This window comes from Cygnus olor, chromosome Z (genome assembly GCF_009769625.2).
Source record: "Cygnus olor isolate bCygOlo1 chromosome Z, bCygOlo1.pri.v2, whole genome shotgun sequence".
Classification (NCBI taxonomy): Eukaryota; Metazoa; Chordata; class Aves; order Anseriformes; family Anatidae; genus Cygnus; species Cygnus olor.
Genome location: NC_049198.1, coordinates 70,858,652 through 70,876,469, shown reverse-complemented (window position 1 = coordinate 70,876,469; position 17,818 = coordinate 70,858,652). Strand labels below are relative to the sequence as shown.

The 17,818-nt window shown below is 39.4% G+C and overlaps 1 protein-coding gene across 2 annotated transcripts in view; it reads left to right on the top strand.

The window, feature by feature from the left end:
- The window catches only part of SUSD1 (sushi domain containing 1), a 48,337-nt gene that overhangs the window by 14,288 nt on the left and 16,231 nt on the right, over nt 1-17,818 (top strand). For both annotated transcript variants that reach the window (XR_005815249.1, XM_040541084.1), the window contains exons 8-11: nt 4,616-4,710; nt 6,794-6,983; nt 7,988-8,082; nt 9,243-9,429. Coding sequence is in view for 1 of the 2 variants with exons in the window: in XM_040541084.1 (XP_040397018.1) it covers nt 4,616-4,710; nt 6,794-6,983; nt 7,988-8,082; nt 9,243-9,429 (567 nt within the window). In the remaining variant the exon portion in view is untranslated. The remainder of the gene's footprint in view (nt 1-4,615; nt 4,711-6,793; nt 6,984-7,987; nt 8,083-9,242; nt 9,430-17,818) is intronic.

The following is a 17,818-nucleotide window of genomic DNA, read 5'->3' as shown; positions in this document are numbered from 1 at the left end:
TCTGTGTCTCAGTAGGTGCTGCCCCTTAGAACAAAGCGATGGAACCCAGTGATGTTAAAAAAAAAAAAAAAAAAAAGAAAAAGAAAAGAGTAGCTTTTTGCTCAGTAGGGCTATTTAGTCTTTTTGTTTGTTTGAAACCAAATTAACTATTACTCAGTTTGCGATGGCAAATAGCAGTCCCCAGAACCTCTTTCACCTGGGGAGTAAATCATGTGCATTTCTAGTTCCAGTCCAGGTAATCCCATCTAATCTGTCATGGTTGGCTGATACAGTTTTCCTTTATGTATGCTTACAGTTATATCTTTACATTTTTGTCAATCTGGTTCAATTGCTGTACTCCTTATTGTCTCCTGGTAACATTTTTAGGTGAAGGAAGTAGTAAATCATTAGCTATCTGTCTGCTTCTTCCTAAATGACTGTCCATGCCTGTAGCTTTGCTGTTTTTTTTTGAGAGTTTCCTCTATGTAAACTTAGGGGCAGAAGGTGGAAACCTGCTGAAGTTTTCAATGCTAAATAAACTGGAAGCAAGTGTGTTACCAAAAATGACAAAACATCTTTAAAAAATACACTATCCTAAAACGTACAAACACTGAAGATACCTCTTTGTAAAATAAATTGTAAAAATGCCTGCAAACAGTACTGTGCAAGATGAGTTTGCCTGTATGCCATGGAACAGGTGCCTTGAAACAGTCTGAGTAGAAGTTCCCTTTGAAATACACTTGCAGACATTTCATTTCTGTGCCTGAACATATGTGTACTGCATGTTGGTAGCAGATGGCATTTGCAGCATTATTCACAGCTTTTACAGGATTGAAAACACAAAACATACAAAAAAAGACAACATTTTTTTTCTTTCCTCTAAATTGTGTGTATGTGCAAGGATGGGTGGGAAAAGCTCTGTACATGAATTCGCCTGTGTGGATGTTCTTTTAGCTACTTGCTAAAGATGAGATGACAGATGAGAGCTGGTTCTGTCTGCTTTCTGTTAAATAGCATCTTTTCATGCAAGTTGAGGAATACTTTACTGGCAAAACGTTTCTCAAACTCAGGTCAATGGCAGTCAAGTGCTCTTTCAGCTGAGGACGAATGAATGGTGTATGTGAAAGAAGTTGTGTGCTTTTAATGACTGTTTGTTTGGACATACAGTCGTCTGAGTGTTATTTTTTATTCTGATTCAGCAAATAATAGTACTGAGTACTGGCACCTGAACTTGTAAAAGCTGAGGATTAGGGTTGATCCATACAGCACAGAGCAAAGGCGGGACAGCACAACAGTGCAGGTGTTTATGCACTGTCTGTAACTAATATGAACATTTTTCCATGCACTCAAGCACAGAAAGAGGCCCTTTTTCCTAGCAGGACTTTTAAGAATGGAGCAAAGAAGACATTAATCTTCTTTTCTTCTTAGAGTTAGTTTCTGTTGTCTTCCTAGCATGATTTCTCCCCCTCAAGTGCTCACTGTGCTGACAAATCACTTTGTTGCTTGCTTTTTATGTTTTCCCATTTGTGTTCTGTTTACCAGCACCTGCCTTGCCTGGAAGCTGACAGCCAGGTGTTATTTGTGTCTCAGCCCTCTCCCAAATTTGTCTTTCAGTGTCTCATCCAGGATCTTTTCCCACCCTGCTGCTCTGATCCCCAGCCATTTGCATGCTGCTTTTAGGACTCTTTCCCTCGGGATGGGATGGAGGTTGTGAAGGTAACCTGAAGGTCAGTTGAGCAACAGTGGCATCCAGCGGCCTTCTTGGTTAATCGCAAGTTGAAATTTCTTAGTGCTGAAGCACGGCAAAATTGAGACTCTTCATTCTCCCATCTCATTTGTGAGTCTGAGTGAAAGAGGTGGGTTAAAGTGGGATATGCTGAAGACGAGGATGCCATTGTCTGCTAAGACATCTCACAGAGTCTAGGCATGTATAGTGCTTTTCACACGGGGGGAGTTCCAAACTCTGGGAGGCTCTGGCACTCTTAGATGTCATAGGAGAACAAGACAGCCTGAAAACCTGTTTCTCTCTAGGTGAGGGAATAATTTTTATAAATACCTTTGTGCTGTTACTAAATACTGTGTTTATTTTACCAGGATTAAAGTTTAATCAAGCCATAGTTGTGTATCTGATAATCCAACCTAAGAGCTTGTAATCAGAGTAACGGAGGAAGGTCAGCCTCTTCAGGAGGCCCAGGACTTTTTTGTGCTGGGCTTTCTGTGCATGTTACAGCGTTTCATAATCTCTCACTCCTACCCATTCAGAGCGTGAACTTTTGGGGATAAGTCTGCCATCTATGCTGGGGATGTATGGTAAATGTATGGTGACTTTCTCCTTTGGAAAGTGCAGAAAGCATGGCAGAACCAATAGATGTCATTACAGAACAAAACGCTAATGACTCTGTGTACTCCCTTCCAAGAAGGCCATTGTATAAGGTGTGTTTATGCCTGAATACCTAGCATAGTCACTTTTTCGTTGTTTGGCTGTTTATTTTTTTTTTTTTACAGAATTTTTTATAAACTCGTGAATCAAGTGCTTGATTTTCTTGCTGAGAGATCTCAGAGATTAATTTTTTTTTTACTTGTTTGGCATTTTAATTCAAATTTAATGTATATGTAAATATTTTCCCTCTGGCTGCTCTCTAATGAGGCATTGTTGCCATCCAGTCTTTTAATGAAAATGTGTCTGATTTAAAGAATACAATAACTGAACGTATTCTTTTGTTCTGTGTTGGTACAACTGTCTTAATACTGTGGAGTTTCTAGTCATTGCTGCGAAACAAATAATAGGAGTAAGCATTTAAATGCAATGAATCACACAGCCACCTGCACAGAAAGTTGTTTGAGAGGGCATGCAGATCCTTTTTCTTCTGTTCTGCAGAAGAGGGACGTTTATGAAAACACAATTATGAAATGGTAATGAAGTGTACTTACAGAGGACGGGGTCCCTGAGCTGTGCCTGCCTTTAGTCCAGAGCGTTACATCAACTTCTGTGTGAATGTTTCCAAAGTATCAACCAAGGCTGTTATATAAATTCCCTTCATATTTTCAGTGGCTAGTAAGGGCTTTTTAGCTTAATATCTGTATGAGCTTGGATTTGTATGACCTTGGTCATGTGGTGAATATGATAAGAAAATACAGCAGCAGGACAAAGTAATGGCATATCTGAAGGACAGCAAAGGCAAGGAGAGGAGCAAATACCTTTGCTGTCAATCTAAATTGTGACCAGAAGGAGCTCCGTTCTTAGCTCTGAGAGGATATTTGATTATCTTGTCATGTGAAGGCAACTGCTCCGTGTCTGATGACAGCAGTGAGAGAGCTGCCTAAAAAAAGAATGGATGAGTAGATCTTTCTGGCTGTGTTTTTTCTCTAAGACACAAACCAAATCTCAAAATAGTTTGTAAGTTAACACAGGTATGTTGAGGATTCTGTTGCTGGTTATTACAACTATAGTCACTGCATGCTTAGTTCTGTGGGTTTCATTCCTTTAATCTAATATCTGGTGTGAAAAATTTTAATGTGGCTGTGTCATTTAATTTTATTTATTATAAGACAAGAAAAAATGTAGACAGCTTTTTAAAACAGAAGCCCAAACAACGAACTAAAATGTTTGTTCAGCTAAAAAAAAAACTCTTTTCCAGTCTAGCACAGGTTTCCTAAAATGCTTTTATGCAGGTTGTTGTATTCAGAGGAGTGATCTGTTTTGTTTTGTTCTTAGATGGCTTATTGGTAGTCTCTTCTTCTTATGGACAGATTTTTCAAAGCAGTTTGAGTTTTTGTCTGCAGTTTAACATGACTTCTCATCCATGAAATTAAATGGTCTACAAAGCCTTCAAGTTTGGTTGTGAGCAGCTTATTCTTAAAAAGGCAGACTGTTGCATCTCACGGGGTCAAGATGCTGGCACCGAAATTCAAGGAGAGTATAGAACAAGTGGCAGCAGTAGTGGAACTGGGGCGTTGCTCATCGTTTTTAGGGTTGCAATACAGTCATGAGCACACTTTAATGAAAGACTTTGGCCAGGCATACAGGAATACATGTACATGGTACAAGTCTAGTTTACTATGACTGGGAGGAACATATAAAGCTGAGCAAAATCTCTTTCTTCTGGATTGGTTGCCCAGAATGAAAGAACAAGGTCTTTAGTACAGTATGTAATGAAGATCCTTTTGTAAGAAGCAGTGATGTTGTATACACGTACTTTGATATGCAGAAACATATCAGAGGTCTGCTGGAGTGAATGAGCTTATTCCTTTGCTTTCAGGATACTGTAATTCAGTTTTAACATCCTCTTCAAGATCTATAAAGCTGCTAGGATTAAAATTGTTCTACATTAAAATGCAAACCCAGCAAAGTCTTTTGGTTTTCTTTTTCATGTTACCTCATGTAATGTTGGCTCTGTGTCTAAGCACCTTGCAGTCATTAGCTCAGAATATATTTCTTCACTTAGCATTGTATTTTAATTTTAGGAGCCACAGTAGTTAAGGGAAGACTTGCTACAGAACTCCCGCCTACTTGGTTTTATTTATCCTTTGTGAAAGAAACAGGGAAAAGGAATAAATAAACTGTTGCTCCAAATATATTAAAATTTGCTTGAGAAATAATCACTGTTTTTGTTCTGTGTTTGTGTTTTGGTCACAGAGGAGGAATTGTTCAGTAATTTGTCCATATTCAATGAAACTTGCATGAAATGGCAAAGAAAAACTGGAAGACGAGGAATGCAGGAAACTTACACAGTAAGTGGGGGGCAGTATTTGAGACTGGGAGTAGTTTTGTCCTGGTTAATTTTGGTGAGTCATTAGTGGAAGTCAGTTCTATGGGTTTGGTTTGTATTGTAAGTTCTTGGCTCACTCTTCCAGTGCACCTCCCAGAACCCTAAAGGTGACTGGGTTAGGAAAGAAACGTATACTTGTCCCAGTGTTACTTGAAAGACTCAAAAGCTGTTGGGAACTGATTCCAACAACTGAAGTATCTAAATATTTCCTTGAAACTGTAAGAAGCATTTCAGCACAAGTTTGTGTTTTAGTGAAATTCCGTTGTAGAGCTGGAGGTCACATTGACATAGAAAACATTGCACAACGTGGTCTCTGTCCCTATCTGTGAGGCAAACATTTCAAGTAAATAGCCTATCACTTGTAGATACCGGATGTAACTTGTTTTAGAGATGCAACGTACATATATACACTGTGCCTTGCTCAAGAAATTCAACCACCTTATATTTCAACATTTTTAGAACTGTTTTTCTTAGAAGTTGAAAGCAACCTTTATAATTACTATTTTTGTCATCTGTAAAAGTAAGAATAAAAGTGAAGATATACATTCTTAGAAAAAATTGTTCAATTATTGAAACCGAAAACAATGCTAGAAGATTTCCGATGTTTTGGGAATAACAACAGCCCAGAGGCAGATTATTTTTTCTGAGCATGTCCAAATATAGAATCATAGACTGGTTTGGGTTGGAAGGGACCTTAAAGCCCACCTAATTCCAACCCCCTGCCATGGGCAGGGACACCTCCCACCAGACCAGGTTGCCCAAAGCCCCATCCAGCCTGGCCTTGAGCACCTCTAGGGATGGGGCAGCCACAGCTTCTCTGGGCAGCCAATGCCAGTGCCTCACCACCCTCTGAGTGAAGAGTTTCCTACTTACATCTAATCTAAATCTACTGTCTTGTGGTTTAAAGCCATGACTCCTTGTCCTATCACTATACTCCCTGACAAAGAGGCCTTCCCTATCTTTCCTGTAGGCCCCCTTTAGGCACTGGAAGGTCTCCAGAGCCTTTTCTTCCCCAGGCTGAACAACCCCAACTCCCTCAGCCTGTCTTCACAGGAGAGGTGCTCCAGCACTCATGGCCCTCCTCTGGACTCATTCTAATAGGTCCAGGTCCTTCTTGTGCTGAGGGCCAAATATGGAAAAAATAAAAATGGGATTACTTACGATCTCCAGGGTGGGGAGGTTAATACGGAAAATGCATTTTGAAGTCAGGTGATGATTTTGGATAACAATCCATCTTTCTCCTACTGTGTGATAAACGAATGTGGTTCTAGTTTGAGTGCTTTTATTGAGCACCAGTGAGATGGAAAAAACAAGTTCCAAATTATCTTAATGGTTCAAAACCAATGCTTTGCGTTGTACCCAGTGGTAACTGGCAAACTGTGGATCTCTGTTGTAATGTGGTCTGTGTACCTGCTTCTGCCTGAAATCAGTTCTTAGCAAGACACTTCAGAATAGTCAAAACTGAGGATGATGCATACGTAGATACATGCCATGAAACTCAGAACACAGTCTGGACTGGACTGCCCTGAGCTCATCTAGATAAGCTTTGTCTGTCCCTTCACCTCATACAAATAACCAGGGTTTTATTTCACAGTACTGAGAAGACCAGAGCAAAGCTTGGCTTTTATTGTTGCTTGGCACTCAGTCTTAATGCTGCTCTGTATAGCAAGGGTGAAAAACTGGAAAAAAGAAGAGGAAGTAGTGAGCAAATGTAGTTTCCAGTTGTATGCTGTACACAAGAATATTCCCTTACAGCTTGCTTTTCATGTTGGAGATGTCTTTAGGGTCCATGCTTTAAATCCATTCTATTTGTTGTAGAAGTAAACACAACAAACTCATTGTTTTAACAACCAGAAGAAATTAAAGATCTAATCTACAAAGTCATCTTGTTGCACCAGAACAGTTGGTCACAATCCTATTTTTTCAGTTGAACTGATATTCTAAGACAGGCGTTACCCAGATTCTCAAGGCTTAATTGAACCAGTATTCTGAATTTTGGGGAGCTACATACAATCGCAATATTGTTCTTGTTAATCCTTTAATAGTTTCATATACTTGGCCAAAGATGGGATGAGAAGACATTCTCAGAGGATGTGATACTTAACATCACTACGAGTGAAGATAATCCAAAGGTGTGTTTAGATCTCAACTCTGGCAGTAACTACGTGGTGAATATTACTACCATCTCTTCCACAAACATCAGCGTGTCAGTTACAGTAGCAGTTCAAACAAAGGGTAGGTTTTGTCTTGTGTTTGCTGTGCTTGCAGAACTTACTGTGGTGCAGAGTTGTTTGGAGCCCTGCAGACAAGATAACAGGCTGTTTCCTAGACTGTATCTTTCTTTATGCTCACTGCACAAATGTAGCTGCTACCACCATCCTATTTTTCTCAAGAGAGATGCTTTTCTTTCTCCTCACTGTAGTCATTTAATCTGTGATCAAACAAAGCTGTGACCGTAAGTGCCCTTCAAAAAGGCTTGGCAGTCTCGCTTCTTCAGGATTTGGCTTTTGACTAAAGCAGGATACGGTGCTGTTGCTGGCTACGTGCCAGAACTTCAGTCCGTGGCACAGTGCTCACTGTTTTCCATTCCTTGCCTTGATAACCAATTCTGTGGGAGAGTTCGCTGTTCCTGAGCTGTGTGATACTGATCTAAGTGATGTGAGCATTATAGATAATGCTCCTATGTTTAGCACTGATGAGCAGTGTTCTGGCAGTTTTTCAGTAACTGTAGAGAAGGCATGTTCTAACTGCAGGGTTCTGTAATATTTTGGTCATGGAAATTTGAGGCTTGCCTTCTGACACACTAATTCTAATGAGACAGTCCGTGAGAAATAATCGTCTTTGGAATCCACAATTATTTTTTTTATTTTTATTTTTTTCCTCAAGAGCTTTTTCCTAAAGGGCATCATCTGTGACAAATGGTTCTGTGGTAACTTTATTTTCATCAGAGGGTCCGAACCACTGGATGTTTGTCATTACACCCTTCCTCAGTCTGAGACGAATAAATCCTGTCTCGATTTTCCAAATAGCATGCTTGTTTTTTTTTTCCCAAAAGCCATTTTCTTGGGAAAAAATACTTGCTTTATTTACTGTATTCATCTGAAAAGAAATGAGGTTCTGCCTCCTCTTCAGGATAGAATTAAAATAAAAATCTTCCTTTATTCGCATCTACTCAAATTCAATTTGTTGTAGAGGGTGAAGTCTTTGTAATAATTGGTCCCTTTTTATTGTTTCTACAGTAAAGGAAGCTTTCAATAATGTGTTAATTTTTAATGACACGTGCTTGAAATGGCGGAGAAATATAAGGGGAGCTGATACGGAAGACAGATACTCTGTAAGTGATAATCCATATTTTGAATGAAAAATTATTTTACCTCTCTAGAAAACAATTTTATATAAATGATGTATGTGAATAATCTGTAATTTCTGAGGCACTTGTTGCCATCACTGTTCCTCACTCTAATACTCTCATAAAAAGTCAGGGAATAAGCTTCGTAGCAGCCTTCAAAAAAGAAATGTTCTACCATGTTCTTTTGTAGTCTCCTGTTTCTTACTTATTCTTTCCCCTATTGTACTGTTACCTGTCTGTACCTTCCCTATCAGTACTTTTTGCCTCCCCTATCTGTACCTTCAGCTTCCTCACATTCAGGCCCCAGACAAGTCTGTTCCAATTCCACAGAGTCAGTACACTCTGCCTTGTGATATGCCTCCAATCTTCCCTTAGCCCAGCAAGTCCTTTCTGTGTGAACTACCTCTGCCTGGACTCTGACCACCAGCTGTTATCTCAAATCTCAGAGTGCTCAGAGATTATCTAAAGGCATGGGATCCATTTAAAGGAAAATAATCATGGCTGAAACACAGAAAGCAGTTTAGTTTTTATTAATAGAAGAATGATCACGAAAGGCCTTAAGTTAATAACTTCAGATTCATTTTGGATGTCAACAACAAAACAAACGCACCAAAAATCCAACTGAAACAAAAATACTGGGTCTGTAAGTTTCCCTGGAACCATATCTTTGTCAGCAGAAACCTGAGGTTACTTGGCATTTTGACGTAGATCAAAATGGCTTGATTTTCACTTACTCTTCATAGTCAAACCAGAGATGTATGCATGTGAGCTTACTTTCGTAGCTCATCGCTTTGCACCATGAGGATATGCTACAATGAAAGTGCACCATTACTGGAAGTCTGCACGTTAGGAAGCAAGCAAGACTTGGGGAAAATTATGGTTTTCAGAGAAAAGAGGATAGACAGACTATCAGGAGGACAAGTGAAAGAACTAGCACACTGTCAGAGCTGATCAACAACAGGGACTGCACTTGTCAAATTTTGGAAGCATTTGAATTAGAATAACTGTCAGTGCCAGTAGTTTTGGCAGTCTGTATGCAATGATGTGTTTTTCTGCGGTTTCTTCCGATTAAGAGTACGATATGAATGAATGCAAGTGATATATTAACACATTACAATTTCCATGCCATGATTGTTTGGTTTCAGTTTCATGTGCAAGGCCAGCGTTGGTATCAGAAGGAATTCTTGCATGAAATGACCTTCAACCTTACCACACACAAGCAGGCTCCAGAAGTTTGTTTTGATTTGCAGCCAGGCACCAATTACTCTGTTAATATTTCCATGGTAGCTTTGAATTTTTCACTGATGGTTTCAATGACAACGCAAATCACAGGTAGGTCCTGCCATTTATATGTTGTATTTACTAAAGGACCTGTTGGGTGCAAAAGACTCAGGTGAAACAGCATGGTTGATCTCAGCATTGTGTGGTGGGCTGTCAAAAGGGCTGTTTCTGTGCTCATTATTCTTCATTATTATTCCCTTTAATGGATTTAACATGTTGACAGTCCAGTGGTTGAAGGAGGAGAGAAATGGGGCGCAGTGTTTCTGAAGTGTTGTTTTCACACAGCAGGGAAAAGGCAGTTTGGTGGGTTAGACATTAAGTATCTAGGGGAGCGGGGTTCAATTCCCAGCCCTGTTAGATGTTAAGTGAGTTACTCTTTCAGTGCCAGTTTTTTCCACCATGGTTATAAAAGCAGAATAGATATCACTAAAGTCTACAAGGGTCCAAAGTACAAAGAGTCCTGTAGATAGATGTCTTCATCTATAATTAGTAGAGTACAAAACATAAAAGGCATTTGATCAAAAAGCACACTGTAGGGAGATAGTCAGCTTCAGGATTTTGCAAGATATGTGTATGGTACTAAAATGTCACGATTAAAAAAAATTATCCTTAACTCATTGTTCAGAATAGTTTTGCACCACCCCTATACTGTCAGACTTTCTGTATTAGATTATTATTATTATACTATGAAATGCAGTGCTTGGTGCTAGTACCTTTCCTTCCTGTTTGGTTGGAATAGATAGGTAAGAAACCTTAAAGCTCTCTGGGCGTATGTAACTCTTTCAGCCATTAGGTGGAACCAATTCTCTTCCAACTGCAGATGAAGAACTGGAGATATGCAGTTTTTGAAATTCATAGTATTACAATATTTTCAAAAGTAAATCTAAAGTTTTTGGACTTGATTGAAAGGCAGAACATCATGTTTCCTAAAGGTACTGTGTAGGGTATACAATGACGTGGATTTTCTTTTAAATGACGTTGCAGTAATGATTTGGTAATTGATTTTCATAAGTTGCCTAGCTGTGACTCAAAGGTAGCATCCATGAGTACATGTAGCTTCGTAAAAACTAATAAGCTGTCTCAAGAGTTTGGTTGACTGAGGTAATTACGAACACATACTCAGAGTAAAGGCATTCCTCTTTTCTCTGTCATCCTGTCGTATTTCCTAAACCCTACGGGACTGCATCAGGTCACTTACTGAAAAGAGCTCTAGAGAACACTTTGCAGCAGGTGCTGTGTGAAGCGGTGTTTGTGACTTGGCAGCTGGCACGTTTTGCCTCTCCACTGAGTTAGTGCTTAACAAATACACTTGTGTAGCCCCAGAAAAGATCTTCGCATAAAAGTTAGGTCATTGCCATTTCGAAGGGAGATCCTGCCACAAGCCATGTTATATCTGATAGTTACTTCTCTCAGTGAGCAATAAAAGGTAGGCATTGCTCTGCCGTCTTTTCCTGAAGTGTGTCACACAAACACTTTATATTGTGCTTTTTTTTTAAATGAAAGCCAAAAAGTTGAAATGGGTCTTTTTGTGGTTGAAATTGAGTGAAAATTACAAAGCCAACAGCAATCATGCTGTTCACAAAACATGCAAAAAAAAGTTCACAAAACAATGAGAATCTAACTAAGATTTTTATTTTTATTTTTATTTTCTATTTCAGCTGGTTCAAGATGAAAAGGAAACAGTTAAAATAATTCTTTTGGCAATATCCCTTTGAGTTCCATGCCTTCTGTATGGGAGGGGAATTGCATTATCTTTACAAGCAACTTAATTTATATAATAACTACTTACAATTTTAGAGTAGGTGTATAATTTGCTTCTTCATTTGTCCAGTTATTTTGTAATTATGTACGTTGTTAGACCAGATGGTTGTGTTTCTGTAGTGGGTGGAATGATCTCAGTTTTTCTGCCAGCTTAAGTTTGAAAAGTGTCGTCTGTCTCTCATGGTTTTCTGGCTAAACAGTACTGTGTAAATGCAAGATATGCCTTAAGCACAGAAGCACTAAAGAAGCTGAGACTTGCACAGATGTTTTACTGTTAATATATTGGAAGTGGCCTGGTTTATTGTCTAAAGTTTCATGTAGCATCTGCTAACAAATGTACATTCAGTTGGTTTATTTCCCCAGCTAGGGGCAAATCCACAGTCTGTTAGGTGTTGCATCTCCTAGACTTCCACACATCTCTCATATTTTGAGAGTTTGGGGAGTCATACCTGCAGAGTTTCAAATACTGTGGAAAAAAAATGTCACAGTTGGATGAAGATTTAGTTTTCTGACAATGTGTATAAACTCTTGAGAGTGTTGCAAAATACTGTAAGTATGTAAATGCTAGCAAGTTTTTTTTTTTTTTCCAAGAAGGAGGACTTGTAAATGCATGAGAAACCTACTTCTACTTCATATATCTGAAACCAGGATATATTATATCCATAGTATTTCTAAAGAGGAAGAAAAACCCCCAAAATTTGGGACTCAGAAGCCTGCTTCTCATCCTGGCAAGTAGCATCCTTTAAAAATAGTTCTGTGCTGAGCACATAGTTGTTTTTGCCGATCATCTTGTGGATGGTAAATATAGTCTACCAAATGCTTTGTGGATCATTGAAATTCTGCTCCTTTCATACTTCCAGTGACAGACATCTCACACAGTCTTTTATGTCTTCTTAGCTTATTTTAGACAAGCTCTCAGCACCTGTCTACTCAAGATAGGAAATTAAGTCAATTATAAAAAGTAGTTAGGCAGCAATTACATTGTAGATGTGAAAAGATTGTAACAAGATCGTCTTTTAAACCAGAAGGGAGTTGGTTTTTTTTCTATTTCCAAGGAAAAGGAGTGTGTCTTCCGGGTGCACTTTGTCTTTCATAATTTCTGTCAGGATTACTATAATTACAGGCAGTTATGTTGCTCTTCTTTTTGGTAGATTATTTGTAGGCATGCTGAAACAAGTCATTCTTCTTAATTTCATTATCTGTTTTCACATACAAATTTAAGAAAACTGAGTTTTATAACAGCTTTCAAGTGTTTGAAAAACAGGATAATAGGCAAAGACTTAATGCAAGGGCTTTCACTTCTAATATTCTAAATAAGAGTAACTTCTTCAGTTGAGATACGTTATAATAATACTGATATTTGCTTTGGGGTAGAGTCTCATAATGGACACGTGACAAAATTTTGGTCTTTGGGATGTTTGTTAATGCCTGCTTATTTATGGTGTCTGGCTAATATTCTTTGTTTTAGACATGGTCACTGTGACTTAAGGCGTTGTATTTGTAAGACAGAATTTTCTTGACACTAGAAGTAACTGTCTTGTGTCTGAATTGCTAAATAGGGAAATCTTGCATTTCGTTCTTGTAAAATTATTCATAATAGATTTGATGACAATTTCTCATTACCCTTCCTACTCTCAATTTTTTGCTCAAAATCAAAAGTATATTTTGAGTTTGTAGTACGCTTAATGTTCACACTTGCTGCCATTTCTTACTTATCAGTACATGCACTTTCTGTTGATTTTGGGTGGGTTTGCCATATAGCTTGTGTGTGTATCTCAGACAGCAGAAGTAGTTCCTTTGTCTCTCAAATACTATTCCTTTTGTTTTAGTCCAGGGTATATGTGCTGGCCACATACTCTTGTATGTGTATCCTCTCTCTCTTCCTATGAGCGTGTAAGTTGGAATTCACAAGCAGGGAGTCCAGAAAGTGATTTGAATTAGAAGAATGAAGTTCATCGCGTACTGAGTATAGTCTTCTAGAATTCTGCTCTGTGGCCTTCATATGTGGAAAAGGTACTATATTGGACTTGACGATCTTGACAAGTCTTTTCCAGCTTAAATGATTCTATTAGAGATGAGGTAGAGAAGTCTGATTTGTGTGTGTGCCCGTGGGTGTACAGGGCCACACATAAAGGATACGTTGTTCTGCTCTGTTGTATTGTGGGAAAAGATTTATGCTTTCTTTCAAAGAGGGAGTTCTTTAAGGTCTGGAAATGGAGAGGGAAAATCCAATCTGCTTTCCAGTAAGGAAGTAAAAGACTGTTGGGGAAGTAGTGCTTTGACAGCTCTTACTCTGACAGCAAATTATATGCCTCCAGAGAGTCCATTACAGTGAGCTGCTTCAGAGCACTAGTATTGCAAAGGAGCTTCTGGCTTTTGTAACAGAGAAAAGGGAGTGAATAAAGCCTGAGCATGAAAATCATTCTTTTGTAAGGAGGAAATTAGCTACTGGTTCTGTAAACATTTCTATACAAATTCCATGGTGTGTGCTTTGTATTTATGCAAAGACTATTCAAATGCATAAGGTCATATGAAACCTACTTATATCACAGAATGGCTTGGGCTGGAAGGGACCTTAAAGATCACCCACTTCCAACCCCCTGCCATAGACAGGGATGCCACCCACTAGATCAGGATGCAAAGGGCCTCATCTAACACTGGTCTTGAACACCTCCAGGGATGGGGCATCCACAGCTTCTCTGGGCAACCTCTTCCAGGGCCTCACCACCCTCTTGAGTGGTGAGAAGATTTCCTCCTAATATCTAATCCAAATCTCCTCTCTTTTAGTTTAAGCCCCGTTTTCCGTTCATTATCTGCCCGAGCAAGAAGTTGGTCTCCATCTCTTTTGATAAGCTCCCTTTAGGTATTGAAAGGCTGCAGTGAGGTCACCCCAGAGACTTCTTTTCTGTAGGCTGAACATCCCCAGCGCTCTCAGCCTTTCTTCACAGAGGAGGTGCTCCAGCCCTCTGATCATCTTTGTATCCCTTCTCTGGACCCGCTCTAACAGCCCCACATCCCTCTTGTGCTGGGGGCCCCAGACCTGGACGCAGCACTCCAGGAGGGGCCTCACAAGGGCAGAGCAGAGGGGCACAATCACCTCCCTTGCCCTGCTGGCCACCCCTCTGTTGATGCAGCCCAGGACGCAGTTGGCCTTCTGGGCTGCAGGCACCCACTGCTGGCTCATGTCGAGCTTTTCGTTCACCAGAACCCCCAAGTCCTTCTCTGCAGGGCTGCTCTCAAGGAGTTCTTCTCCCAGTCTGTGCTCCTCTCTGGGATTGCCCTGGCCCAGGTGCAGCACCTTGTGCTGGGACTCGTTGAACCTCATTAGGTTCATGTGGGCCCACTTCTCCAGCCTGTCCAGGTCCCTCTGGATCACATCCCTTCCTTCTGTTGTGTGACTGCACTGCTCAGCTTGGTGTCATCTGCTAACTTGCTGAGCGTGCACTCGATCCTACTATGTGATTGATAAAGATATTAAACAGTACCTGTCCCAAGACAGACTTCTACTTCTCAGTTATTTTTCTGACCTCATTCATAACAAGATTTTTTTCATAAATACCTGTGAAATCATGATCATTCTCATCAACTCTATTATTGTGTTCAACAGAACAGTTGATACAGATGATGGAGTCTATGCTTTATAGTCTGTGCTTTATACGCTGACCAAAATTCTTTACTTTTGTAGTATCTTCCATCTGTGTCAACTGGGAGTTCTTTAGTATTACTTCAAGTGGTTCTTCACAAATTTATAGCCGTATACCGGCACTGATCTTTGTTTTCCTTAACTAGTTATTTCAACTCATATTTTCCAAAATGATTGAAATTCAAAAAGGGAAAAATTCAAGAATAAGCTGCATTGAGGAGGAAGGTAGATTTAAGGACTATCCAACCATGAATTCATACAAGAAAAGTCGCTCCCCACACAACCTGCTAGTATTTCTCTTTCTAAGATACAGTATTTAAAGAAGATTATTTAAGTCATCATTTTCTGTGGATATGGTCTTGGTTCATTCCCCTCCCTTCTTCCCTTCCACCTGTTAATAATGTTTTTCTCCAAACTAGAAATCTCTTAAAGCAATTATACTGGAATATATACTATAAACTTAGTTACTCTTCAGACAGCAGTATAGTAAAAAAAAAAAAAAAAAAAAATCCCTTTCCTTTTCTATTGAATCAGTGCCTCTGTCTTATTATTGTGTACATTTTACAGCAGTGTTTTTGACTTCCTTGTTTTAAAATCCAGTAAAAATGTTTTTTGGACATACAGCCTTGGAATAACCGTTAAAAAAATAAAACCACACAACCCTTCTTTTGCAATAAATAAGATCACACAAATGGCATTATTTCAGCAATGGTTGTTTTCAATTATAACTTGGCCTTAAGAGAAATCTTTGATTTGACTTCCCTGAACTTGGGAACAGTTACCATCTGTTTTTGGACTTTGTGATTTAGTTCCGTTATTATTTTTAAAGCTTTATCACTAGCACAAAATAACGAAGGGAAGCAGTAAACAGGACTATGCTGACCCCAAACAAAGGTTTTTTAATAAGAAACAAATTATCCAGCTTCAAAGGTTTTATATGTAGACCTATTTAGCATGGTGTAGGGATGGATTTTTGCATTGATTGTTGACATGTCTGTACAGGACAGATCTGTGCTACAGCTTTTTTTGCTGGCATTGTATTTCCAATGGTGCGAAGGTCAGATGGCAGGAAAAGCATTAAATATTCCTGTTACCAGTACTGGAGAATGCCATAAAATTACCCACGTTCTTCATTTTGCAGCAGTTTGCAATTTCCAAAACTAAAGAAAAAATAAACCATAGAAACATGGACTCATTCAGGTTGGAAAAGACTTCTAAGATCATCTAGCCCAACCTTTAACGTAGCATTGAAGTCCACCATTAAACCCTGCTGCTAAGTGCCACATCTCCATGTTTCTTGAAGTCCTCCAGGGGTCGTGACTCAAGCACTTCCCTGGGCAGCCTGTTCCAATGCCGCACAACCCTTTCAGTGAAGAAATTTCTCCTCATATCCAACCTGAACCTCCCCTGGTGCAACCTGAGGCCATTTCCCCTCATCTTATCACTTGGTGCTTGGGAGAAGGGCCCAATCCCCCACCTCACTACAACCTCCTTTAAGGCAGTAGTAAAGTACAATGAGGTCTTCCCTGAGCCTCCTTTTCTCCAGGCCAAACAACCCCAGCTCCCTCAGCTGCTCCTCCTAAGGCTTGCTCTCGAGAACACTTTTACACCTAAATGTACATGTTCCATTGTGAAACACTTTAATGATGACTGAAAGTGAAGTGCCCACAGCATGCTAGCTTTTTCTGAAGAGTATGATTACAGTGTAACGTTTTTTTTCTCCAGCATTGAGGCCTGTGTTGTTTTCCTGTGCTTTTGCAATGGCACTTGAGAAAGCAAGTGCACTTGTTTCCTGCAGCCTGGCTTCATGTTCAAAGGGACACTCAGCACATCGATTCTTAATGTAGAAAATCAGCGTGATGATGAAATGTCTAAGCACTAGAAACCCAACATTGCTGTGACAAGTGCTAAGAGCAGGACTGCGTCTTGATGTATTTCTTGCTATGTTTTACTGCATTTTCCTGGTGCTGCTACAGGTATTAGTCTGTTTTTTTGGTGAAAAGTAAAAAGTAAACAAACAAAACAAAACAAAAACACAACCAACCAACCACCAGTACGAAAAAGCGACAAAGAAACCTTTACAAAGGTTAGCTGTCAACAGCACCTGAACACACTGGAGAATCTTGCTTTCTTCTCACAATCCACCTGGTACAAGTATTTATCTGTTGATGGTATTCCCCTTTTCCCTCCACCATTTCTATATGGTGTTAAGTCAGTAGTTCCTCCATGTGGATTTTTGACTCTGAACAGTATGATGTCTTTAGAGCAGATATTTTTGGCAAATGCTAAATTTCTGGAAGGACGCTCCTTTTTAAAAGTTCCTAGTGACCAAATATTGTGTACAGAGTAACTCCTTCAGAGTTTCCTTACTGTTTACTGAAGCAAAAATGAAACCCGTTCCTTTCATGTATCATTATTATCATTAGTTTGCATTGTTGCAGGCTGTTTGCTCTTCTTGCTAAAGCAGACAGTTGTCTTAATTGTGCTTGATGTTTGTAGTAATTTGTATTTCTTAACAGCAACTAAAAATAGCGGAAGACACTGAGTGCTAAAACCACAGTAATTCGCAGATTTTGTTCTCTTTTGCCCCCCTTCTAGGGCTATCAGTGGTAGACATCAGTTTGTTTTCATATACTGCATTTTTCCTGTCATTTTGGAACATGTAATTGTCATGAACTGTGCCAGCAGTGGTTTTGCTGCCTGTTCCCCTTTTGCAATCAATGCTTGTTTGAAAAAAAAATGCAAAACCATTGTATGCATTGCATATTCTACCTGGCATTAAAGAAGAAATTCCCAGTTTTTTTCTTGGATATTGGAAAATTCACAAGAGAAATTAACAATAGTGTCTCTTGGTCGTACTGGATATGAAGGGAAAGGTAGGTATGAGAAATGTACGAGATAAATCTGCCCTGACAGAATGTATATTCCTATCTCCGGGTCCACTGGCAGTGTCTCTTCTGAGGAACCATTGAAGTTAAGGGAGGGTTTGCAGGTCTTAAGTTCTGTTTACTTATCTTTGCAAGGTGTAAAGGACAT